Source organism: Ovis canadensis, chromosome 3 (genome assembly GCF_042477335.2).
Source record: "Ovis canadensis isolate MfBH-ARS-UI-01 breed Bighorn chromosome 3, ARS-UI_OviCan_v2, whole genome shotgun sequence".
NCBI lineage: Eukaryota > Metazoa > Chordata > Mammalia > Artiodactyla > Bovidae > Ovis > Ovis canadensis.
In genome coordinates this window covers 87,140,300-87,152,407 of record NC_091247.1, presented here as the reverse complement: position 1 = coordinate 87,152,407, position 12,108 = coordinate 87,140,300, and the positions used below count along the sequence as shown (strand labels likewise).

General features: G+C 34.5%; 1 protein-coding gene across 2 annotated transcripts in view; it reads right to left on the bottom strand.

The window, feature by feature from the left end:
- HEATR5B (HEAT repeat containing 5B) overlaps positions 1-12,108 on the bottom strand; it is a 101,359-nt gene that overhangs the window by 62,702 nt on the left and 26,549 nt on the right. For both annotated transcript variants that reach the window (XM_069583533.1, XM_069583535.1), the window contains exons 12-19: positions 11,061-11,213; positions 9,912-10,011; positions 9,455-9,564; positions 8,469-8,632; positions 7,572-7,747; positions 5,009-5,114; positions 3,468-3,658; positions 878-1,037 (exon numbers count right to left, since the gene is read on the bottom strand). In XM_069583533.1, coding sequence (XP_069439634.1) covers positions 878-1,037; positions 3,468-3,658; positions 5,009-5,114; positions 7,572-7,747; positions 8,469-8,632; positions 9,455-9,564; positions 9,912-10,011; positions 11,061-11,213 — 1,160 coding nt within the window. The remainder of the gene's footprint in view (positions 1-877; positions 1,038-3,467; positions 3,659-5,008; positions 5,115-7,571; positions 7,748-8,468; positions 8,633-9,454; positions 9,565-9,911; positions 10,012-11,060; positions 11,214-12,108) is intronic.

Genomic DNA, 12,108 nt, shown 5'->3' with positions numbered 1-12,108 from the left:
TTTCTTGCAGACCACTGTGGAAACAGTGTTTAGGAAAAAAAAAACAACAGCATAGACCCTCGTAAGGTGCAAGATTATTTCATTTGTGTTTTTAGTTCTTTAGTTTTTAGTTTTTAGTTTTTAGTTCTTTAGTGCTTTATTGCTGGAAACATTTTCCAAGAAGTCAAAGCAAACTAAGCCTGTAGACTAAGAAGCCTCTGGTGGATTCTGAATCCTTTTCTGATGGTGAAGGAACCCATCTATAAACACACCTACGAAAGGCAATAATGGCAATCAAACTTGTCTCTTCTGTCATCATCTGAGTCCTAATATGAAGCTGGCGAGTTGAAAGCTACTGGATTCACATACTCGATATTTTTTTGGTGCATCAGTGTGAAATGGCAAATCAAGAATCTAGGATATCTTCACACACATGAAGTGTTTGCCTCTTACTGTAATTAAATCTATTTTTATATAAAATATTTGAAGAGAAAGAAAAAATGAAATTCAAGGAGTACACTTGAAGATTCAACCCATGGCCCTGTACCTGGGTTAGGGTATTACAGGAGGAGAGAAAGAAAGGTTATTAAAAGAAATTTGGTCAATCTACCAAATGTAAGGAAATACAAAGATGAGGAAACATGTACCAAGGATAATAAATAATAAAAAGAAACTATGCTTCAAGGAATGTATGGAATGGGTCAAATTCCCAGAATAAGACAGACTTTAGGATTAGGTTCAAATACAAAATCCTGTTACACATTCATAAAACAAAATGATAGAGAAAGATCCTAACACATTTTCCCTAACAACTCATCAAAATCATTACCATTTTTTAGAAATAAATTTTCCTACAAATAATATTTTCAAACTTCATAATAAAAACTTGATATCCTACCTGGACTTCAGAGGATGTTCCATCCTGTGCCAGAGCCAACAAAATGCTGACACTGGTCTTCAGATGTTGTCCTGAGCCGATACCACCAACATAACGATGCAAACAGCCCAGAGCCAACGAGTGGCCGGTTCTGGACACGACGTCTCGAGCTGACTTCAACCTGGAAAAGAGTCATGCTTCAGGGATTGTTTCTTCTCTTTCCCTATGGCAACAACAAGCTTATGAATCACACAATAAAAGGGATCTATTCTGGAAATCAGAAAAGATTACAATCATGATTATTTCTTTCTCTACTCATTAACAAATGTTAGAGACTTAATTTAAAATGGCTAAAATCACACATTTCACTGAATACAAGCCTATTTTCATTTCAGAGAAAACATGAAGAAGAAACTACAACTTCAGAGTTTTTAATATTAATTATTCCTCAAAAATACAAGAGCCATTTGAAATATATTTTAACCACTGGTGCTTTCAATAAAAGACAAATAAGACAAAAAGACTATGACATAATCAGGCACCAACATAGTTACTGTTAGAGAAGATGAAAATCCCACTAAGAACAAAGCTCCTAAAATAGCAAAGGAGCCTAGAAAGCCAACTTTGATTACATTTTCAAAACTGTATTACTAAAAACAAACAAACAAACAAACTGCATTATAACTCTCAACAAATCATCCATAATTAAACTAATAAAAGTGAAATAAAGTCAAGGGATAAAAAACCATCCCAAGACTCTGGCTGGTTAGTTTGCCTATGGCAAAGAAAAATACAAATGCTGTCAAGACAGAATAGACGTTAGGAAATGCAGGGATGAAAGACGTGAACTAAGTGCATCCAGAGCAGTACGTTTTCCGGCCACACCACATGGCATGCAGGATCTTCCCTGACCAGAGATTGAACCTGATCCCTCTGCATTGCGAGTGTGGAGTCTTAACCACTGGACTACCAGGGAAATCCTTTAGCAATATTTCTAATATATTATATCCTTGGATAAGGGGTCTTTATCTCTCTATACCTCAGTTTCTCCATCTGTAAAACAAAACATTATCATTCCTCCTATATAGCAGTTGTTTTGAGGAATGAAAGAAGAATGAAGGATACCTGTGCATCCTAAAGCATTACACAGATTAGAAAGCTTCCTTCACATAGCTACTTTTCAAAGTTCATGCCAGTGAGCTAAAATGAAAGCTGAGCCAATTTTGTCAGTAATAATAATCTATTCAATAAAGTAAATCATCTAAGATATAAGAATATACATTTCCCAGAGGTGTCAAAGTGAGAATGCTGCCTAATAATTATACTACATGGAGACTTTACGACAAATCCCAGTTTCAGATAAATTAAAATGTGAAAAAAATGGGTAACCTGAAATCTATGTAATAATTAATTTTAGATCATAATAACTTATTTGGAAAAGTTAATGAAACTAAGCATTGAGAACACCTGCAAACCATTAACTGGACAGGTATGAATATGAATGAAATGTCCTTGTGTTTCACCAGAATCGATATGAAACAGATACTCTGATAGGTATTGAAGACACATAAATTAAAACCCCTGGTCACTAAAGAAAAATTAACCATTCCAGAGTTTTCCAAAGAAATAAATTCCAATTTTACCTATTAATAACAGAACACAAACCACAAAATAGGTAGTTAAGATTGGTTCTTTTAAAGTAACTTTAACAAAAGTTGATTTCAGGATCAATGAGAGATACTTGAAAAAGGTAAAGCTAATCTATCACTAGAAAATAACTGAAGCCATTCTGCAGATGACTGAGTGACGGGGAATATTTTGACTGTATTCTCCCCACTTGTATTATCCTTAGTAAGTCAAGCGATAACACTGGGGCATTATCCTCAACCCACCAAACTGTGCCAATTGTGTGTGAAGACAAGGACAATTCTCAGATGCAGAAGAGTTCAGAGAACACTTCTTTAAAATTACTACTTCACAACCACTGCTTCTCCCAATTGCTCTCTTGTTAATCACGATGTAGTTTAGTATAATTAATACTCAACATATACTATACTTAAGAATGATTAGTTTACATTACTCAAGTGTTAATTCCTACCCACTCTTGATTTTCAACTGCTCTACTTCAGTACTTGATTAACAACCAACAGTCACTAATAACTCTATTTATCATCTTAATCACATTTATTTGGATCTCTGAGGTCACTCTTTTAAATGCCACAAAATTCTTGAAAGCTAATGCTAAATATATCCCATTTCAGAAATAATTTAAATAATGATAAACTTAGTAATAGTTAGAAAAAGAATGGCTTGTCCAAAAAGTGAAATATTAACAGAAAGAACAATGGCAACGGTGTGGGGGGGAGCAGAAATGAGAGAAAAGAACTTCAAAGCACCTCTTTAAGAGCAAAGTACACATAATTGAGAGAAACCCTTACTAACAACCCTCTTGATTCCATTATATAACATTCAAGAGCTGAAAAAGAAACCCACACCACATTGAAAGCATGTACCATGTAGAAAATACATGGTTTGGTTAATAACAACTATGGATTATCTAAACGATATCATCGACTATGAGAGAAAGTTACTTGTTGATAGGGAGACTCACTTGTCAAAGCTATACTGGGCCATTCTAGCAATAAAAGTTGCTTCTCCAACCACCTGAGCCATTCTTCCAAGAGCTTCCCCTGCTGCACATCGTAAGATGGGGTTTGGATTGTCCAGAGCCCCCATAACCAGTGTCAGAGCAGATTTACGAACTTCCTCTGGTCCTAAAGTACTTTTGTTTTCAGCGAGGCCCTATGGTTATTTAAAAAAAAAAAAAAAAGACTGCAATATTTGTAAATTAACATCTTCACACGTTACTCTCTTCAGCCAGCTTTCCCATGCATATACTATGCTTAGAATTCACACCTTTTAAATTGACAGCAATCACTTTCCTAAACATGATTTCAGATCATGATACGTAACATAGTTATAGCTGAATCAGCCCTAAAACCAACAATCCCTAGGAGTGTCTCTACCAAAGACACATACTTAAAAGTTGTTTTTATATATAAAGGACAAATGGCAACCCACTCCAGTATTCTTGCCTGGAGAATCCCAGGGACGGGGGAGCCTGGTGGGCTGCTGTCTATGGGGTCGCACAAAGTCAGACACAACTGGGGCGACTTGGCAGGCAGTATTATTAAAATAACTGTGATTAACTGATTGAAATTTATCATTCTAACTTTAAGGAAAGAAAAAGGCCTGATGAACATGAAACCCTGATACATTTATATAAAAATGCCAGAGACAATAATTACGTCACAAAGAGTATATCCAATAGATACTTAAAGACAAAATGAGGTAAGAATAATCAATAAACGAACATCGGTTGCTCAGATGGTTAAGAAACTGCCTGTAATGCTGGAGACCCAGATTCGATCCCTGGGTTGGGAAGCTCCCCTGGAGGAGGGCATGACAACCCACTCCGTTATTCATGCCTGGAGAATCCCATGGACAGAGGAGCCTGGTAGGCTACAGTCCATGGGGTCGCAAAGAGTCAGACATGACAAAGTGACAAAGCATGAATGCTGACAAAGTCTCTTCATCATTCTAAAGGTTAACGTCTCTGGTTCTAGTTACACTTACTGTCCTGGAACTTAAAATTATTTATTTACTTGAGGCCAAAAATCTAAGTCATGCTGCCTAGGGAAAGTGTTAACTACAGCAGAGCCATTAGCGAGCACACCTATGAGTAAAGGTATACTGTACAGAAACATTATAGTTGTTTGCTAGCCTTCCAGCCACTGAGGGGAACCATGACCACGCCACTGCTTTTTAAAAAAACTCAGACATTGGTAGCTGACAATCTCTAAATAGGACATATACTAATGATTATATAAATGGCACAAATCTTTTTTGCATAACCAGTGCCTACATCCCTTTCCCTAAAGTTTACAAAATATGATTTAATTCATGCCCATTTAAACTCTTTACCTGTTGCCCTTTTATTTTAAAACAGTAATATCTTAATATTACCATATTATAGACTAGCAACTTAATATTATAGATTATATAACAGTCTTGGTATGCCTGAACTACTATATTAAAGGTATTAGTTAAAATCTCAGTTTAGAACATTTACTATGTTTTAAAAGTAAATACCTTCAGTGCGCTAAGTACAGCTGTAAAGATATTAAGCTGCACTGCCTGCTGGCGAACACCTTTGGCTTGTTTAACACATTCAGCAAAGTGATCCAACATCTGTAATCTATAATAGAATAAAGATTACATTAGCACTACTTTTTATTCAAATATGGCTCAAAAAACAGAGATAAGACACGCTGTTTAACAAATAACGCCCCATGCTATCACTTCTCGATTTTCATTCCCTGGTCTAAACCAGTTCCCCCCTTCTTTGAACTAACAGACAAACACGAAACAACTAACTGGCACAACACAAGAGACTAACATTAAGTTTCAACCAGCAAAATGAGGCCATAATCTGAGTCATCTTCAGTGTGCAACAAAGTAGATGCTCAAGGTCTCTGGAACAGAATAACCATCATTAGCTGTGCATCTCTGTGGAAGACTTTTAGGCTGGAAATTTTAAAATGTTCACACACAGAAGAAAATAGTACTTCATGCCTTGTTTTTGGAAGCTAATTAGATTTTTTTTTTTTTTTAAGATTTAGCTTGGTCACTTTTGTTAAATGTGAAAAATCAGAGGTGAATTGGTTGTTTCACTCTTTCATTTTTAAAAAATGAGACAGTTACCCCTCTTCCCCAAATCACAGCCATTTGAGACTATTCTGATTAAAGAGAATGAAGTCACATCAGATTCTCCTAAAAAGAAATGGAGTGGGCAAAGGAATCTAGGGGAATTTCACTGGAAGGGTTTAAGCTCAATTATAAAAGGCCACAGGTCTCAAGTCAAAGCATTCTTCAAAAACCCAACAGGAAGAAACCATCTTTCCTCCAGGAGGAAGCCCAGTCAGAGGTTCTTAGAAGACACCTGCTCGGGCTGACATGCGCACACCTCTCTGACACTGACCCACGTCTATGGTGAGGAAGCAGGGTACTGTCCACATTGCTTTCAGGCACACACCTAAGAAGATGTACATGTGCTCCAACACAGCCATCAAACATCGTGTGCCTATAACTGATCTAAAACGCTCAACTTAAAAAAAAAGGTTTCCCCTTCTATAAAGTATTTACTTCTTTTAACTTGAAAAATATCAAGAAAAAGTTACTACCTAGGAATAACCACTGAACATTTCTACATATTTTAAAATCGAAACTGCAACACTTGTCTTTTACATTCTTCATTTAAAATTATATAATGAGCATTTGCTGATATCAAAACATTGTCTCTGTAAAACATACTTCAGCCTATCAACTTTCCATAATGTATTCACTGATTCCTCCATCCCTGGATATTTATGTTATATATTATATTTTTGATAGAATTATCTATTTTTACTTCATCTTGTTTCACAAAAGTGATTTAATAAAGTTAAGATAATCCTGGATTCTAGTTACAGCTTTCACAACTAGCTGTATAATTTTTAGCAAACCACAAGCTCTCAGACCTACATTTCTTTACTTTTAAAACAAGAACATTAAAATAGATGCTTCATAGGATTCTTTCAGTTTTAAGTCTTTAACATTCACATGGCAACCAGATTTCTTGAAGATATCTGGATAAAGTAACATTCCATATTTAAAATTCTCCCCTCAGGTTAAAAAACAGTCAAGTAACCTACATATGTAAAGATATGCTATCTTTTCTATACAAATACAACAATGTTCTCAAGGCATAGTTTTCAAAACCTGAACTATCTGTGAAGATTTTACATCAATTCATTTTTAGTCCTTCTTCTGGGAAAATCACTCTAAGTATAAAGCACCTAAAAGTTAAGTACAGTGTCTGTGGATGCAAAGCATAGCAAACTAAAATGTTCCCATTAAGAAAAGAATCAGTTACTCTAGTGTTCCAATTTCCAGATTTTAACATCTGACAAATGTCACATTAGGGGGTAGACTTCTCATTCATTTACTTTCTCAGCAACAAAATCAAAAAACTTGGAAAACTGCTGTCCCTAATTAAAGATACAGGCAAACATACTATGCCTTATAAACCAGCAAACAAATTACTACATTGAAAATTTTGTTGTATAAGACCTGGTCCACAATATAATAGTTATTAGATGCCGGAACATGGACTCAAACCTGAAGAACAGTTTCAAAATATGTGGAGTCTGCATGCAATTTATGTTATTATGTTTGTGAGACTATTGTTTGAACTCTCTTTTTTTTTTTTTTTTTTTGCATCCAGAATATATTTTGAAAACTTTTATACTGATATCAAAGACAGGCAGACACTACAAGAAAATTACGAAAACAAATACTGACATAGAAATCTTGAACAAAATATAAGCAAACTAAAGCAGTACATTAAAAGGTTTATATACTATGACCAAGTGGGATTTAATCCTGGAATTTGAGAATGGCTCAACAGACAAAAATTAATCAATGTGATATAGCACCTTAATAGAATGAAGGAAAAAACCCCAAATCATCTCAATTGATGCAATACAAGAATGACAAAATTCCACATCTTTTCACAATAAAAACACCTAATGAATGAGAAATAAAAGGAAACTCATTGGCTGGGAAAATCTACTACTTAAAAATAATTTATATTTAACTATGACTTTATACTAACCGGTGTTTAAAAGAAACATGAGGAAACACTACACCAAAAAGAGCCACGGAAGCATCAATGACTGAAACTCCAAGGGGAAGAGGCCCAGGCACAGCTTCTCCAGCAGGTATTCGTAAGTAAATGGAGGATGGGTCATGCTCCAGAGCCCCACTCCCAGATGCACTGTTTGGCTGGAGCTGCAAAAAGAGGACATAAAAATCATTTGAAATCTACTTTAGGAAATTCACTTACCAAGTACTGGGCGTGAAGAGTAAAACAGAGGAGGAGAGAGAAAAGGTAATAATAAAAGAACAGAATGATTAACTATGGAAATGTTTAAATAGAGAAGTATGTAATTTGGCTATCTAAACAAAGTCACAACGGTTGATATAATTTTTTTTAAAATCTTGTTCATTCTAAAACATTTTTATAGTACCCACCTTAAAATGTGTAAGCAAAATAACATCAGGAATAACTTAAACCCACAAAAAAGTTTTTTAAAGTGACCTTTAGAAACTTTTAAAAAAATACATATGAAATAATGTATTCAGTGGGCAACAAAGGTTCTAAATCTTCAGTCTACTAAATTTTATTCCTCTCTGATCTGTCACAGAGTAAACTAAAGCAAAACAGAACACCAACAACCAAAAAGCTAGTCAAAACTGATCTTTGCAAAAGCAGCCACAGGATACTGAAATACACAGCCTATTAAATAAAGACAACTCACCCAATTCTAACTATTGCTGCTTACCTTTTCTCCTTATTTATCCACCACTAAGAAGATACTTTTAAATGTCTTAAGAAAGATAAATGAAAAGTAAACCTCAGTCTACAATATTTTCTTTTAAAATGACAATGTATACTAGTACCACTGTTTATCAATCAAGCTAGTAATCATTTCAATGTATAGTTTACTACCTGGTCTTCAATTGATTTATGATCAGTTTCTTGAAGCCAGGACCCAAGTAGAACACTATCATCATAGTGGCAGAGGGATCTGAGGAGGGAAGTAGTTGTATTGGCTGAGTTGTCGGTCAAAGTGAATTCTGCCACCAGCTCTCTAAGAAGTGCGTTGAAAGAGCCTATAAAACAGAACTCAGATCAGATAAAAAATAATACTTTTTAAGAAGATGACAATCATTACCTACAAAGAGCAGCAATATGTTCAACAGAAGTAAAATAATTAAATCCCTATTTCCTTTTTTTAAAAATCAGTATTAAATGTTTCATTGCTAGTTTTAATACACAATAATGGCACTTCTTCATTATTGGATTATGCCTTTTAGTCCAAATTATTTAAATAAAAGACTCAAATTCAGGAAAAGTTCTTTATTTAAAATATGTTAAATATGATTATTATTTACTATTAATTACTCAATGATGTGCAAACACTGAACCAGGGCCTATCAAAGTTCTCAGTCATGTTTGCACTGGGATATTAACATTTATATGACATTTAATTTCTGCAAAAGTACATTAATATTCTCCCTCCAGATTCCTAAATTATTGGCTATATCATAACAGGATAGTCATCAAAAGCACAGACTCTGAATATGAACCAGCTGGGTTTGAATCCAAGCTCTGCTACTACCTCCCAGACCCGTGCAAGCTACACAACCTTTAAGTACCCAAGATTTTTCACCTTTAAACAAAGCTATATTTTAGCCTTATAAGGTCTGTGGTTAGAGTCAAAGATACTAATACTTATAAAGGGCTTAGGATGGGACCAGAAACACAGCAGTGCTCAACAAGCGTTAGCCACTCAGTATGATGAAAAGGAAAATGGTGGCCTTCCTTTGCATAGTGAGTCAGTGAGGCAGCCAGGGTCAGAACTCGATGATACTGTGAAGAGCTGGAAAGGCATAATGAAGAATTTTTATTAAACATCCGCAAGTTTTACTTACCTTCGTACGTTTTTGGAGGTAACAACGCCAAGATATCGTAAAGCCGTAAACGGACCATGGCAGCACTAGCTTTCAGATGAGCTCCGTGGGCTTTAATTACAGAGGGGATGCTAAAATGTCAAAAGTACAGTTCGTATCAGCTTATAGAATAAGCAGTACTTAAAACATTCTTTTCCAGTCAAATCAATGTGATATCCAGATGATATCCAGACGATATCAATGTACCGTCAAAGTACACTGATAAGTATTATGTTTTTGTTTTATTTTGTGACTTTTACTATTAGTAAGAGAAACACTATAAAACACAATTTTATTTCAGTCTATATCACTGTAATTTTTAAAGTCACTTTACATAAAGTTTAGTACATTTTCTATATGACAGTATAGGGAATTACAAAACATGGCAATTTTTAAATATATAAAATTGGATGTTAATGTGTTCTAATTGCCTACTTACTGTGACATCATAGTCATGGCACATTCAATAGGGGTCATCAATTTTCTAATCACATCTTCAGTTAGGAGTTCAGGACAATGTGCAACAAAACTCCTCATTGCTAGATAAAAATTTTAAAAAGACTGATTTGAAACAGCTTTTGTGAAGATAAACAATTTATAAGTTATATAAAGATTCCTAAAATTTTTAATTATTACAAAAACATCAGGTTCTAAAACAAGGCCAAACCAAAAGAAGAGCCAACTGCAACGACAGAGAAAACTCATTAGAAAAGGCTAGAAGAGTGGACAACAGAGGCAGAGGAAGGGGAGATGTCTCTTAAGAAGACTTCCGTGAGCGAGAATTCAGGTCTATGACCCCATGTGAATTCAGATGACTGAAAAAGAGAGCTGTTTCAGAAGAGAACCAGGAACGGACATAAAGCCCCAGTGAGCAGAAGTATCTTTGTGGGCTCTTTAGCAGTAGAGCTACCATCTCTCAGATATATGGGCACAAAACTGACACTCTGCCCTGCCGTGTTTATGGTTAAGTGCACATCCATCTCCCACAGTTTGGAAAAAGAAGTACTTTTCATCTTCAAATAAAGTAAAAAAACAAAAAAGCACAGTCACTCAGTGTAATTTTAGTTCCCAAATAAAACAAAACTTGAGCCTTTCCTATAAGCTGCTGACTCCCAAACAAAAACTTTATTTCACACTTGTTGAAAATGCTGATATCTAAAAAATGTTATCAACCTTTGTAGATCTGATAGGAGAAAACAGCTATTTGTATAAAAAAGACTAACTGTAAACTCAGTAAACTTGGTAATCCTGAGTTTCTTTTTCCTTTAAATAAGCACTGGGTTTTTTCACATGATGACTCAGTGCTTCTTCAGGTGGAAGACTGCAGTAACTGGGAATTAAGAGGCCTGGATTCTAGCTCTTGTTTGATCACAAACTCTAACCTCCTTTTCAAAGACTTAACTTCATTTTTACTACAAAATTAGTAAACTGGTATAGATTATTTACAAAGTTTTTTTTCTAAATGTACAAGTCTACAAACTCATCATTATATATTAAAATAAAAAACTGAAGCAATGATTTACCTTCACTTCACAAATATTTTAGTAAGAAAATAATATTGTGAAAGTGTAATCCCTTCAGTTCTTACCACATAAAGCTCCAGCACGACCTTCCAATGTTACCTGCCAGGTAAAAGAATCGCCTCGGGCCTTCTCAGCCTCCAATTCCTTTAAAGAACGAGGGAAAACGTTTCGCCACAATAACAACATCTTGGGTAGATGGTAACGAACAACAGATGGTCCTAACCAAGAAAATGGGAATACAAAACCATACTATATATAACACTACAAAAAAAAGTCATAGAAAAGAGCCCCAAATAAGCTTTAACAATAATTCTTATCTCTATCTTAATCTCTTAACATTTTCAAAATGTTTTTTATCCTGTAAGTAAAATATATATCTATTGAAGCATAGTAATATTCATCCAGAAACTAACAATATTTATAGCATCCAACATAAAATAAATCCATAAAATGTCATCTAAAGGAAATTACTCAGATATATTTAGAATGACAGATTACATTCTATCAACAATAAAGTTATCTAGGACATATTTCATGATGTCTTTTCTATAAACATATATGTATATAACCGTATACACCTGTTCCTAAACACATACATATGAATATTTACTACTCCATTTTAAGGGCAATTTATATGTTAATTTTCATGGAGTGGTATATTTAGAAGTAGGAACCTATATTTATACTGCTAAGGAATTCATTTAATATACCACATAACATACTTAACTAATGTTCTGGAAAAAAGTTACCACTTATTATTTTCTTTAGAAAACCAGATCAAGGTTCTATTTTCAAAAGGTAGATGAATCAAGCAGTTAGCAACTCTGCAGTTAGTACATACACATACTTTTTATAGTAGAAGCCGAAAATGTGAAGTAAAAAGTGGACACACCTTATTACAGTGATAACATATTGATACCATATATTATGACAATAATAACATGTACTTCTGTTCTAGGTATAATGCTAAACTTTATCTGCATCTCAGATTTGTCATAACACTTAGGACAGTGAAGTGCATAAGAATAACCCCAAGGATGTAAAGCCAACAAGAGATATTATTTACTGTGTGACTTTATCATCCTAGTAAAATCAGGTCACTAGCCTTCACTT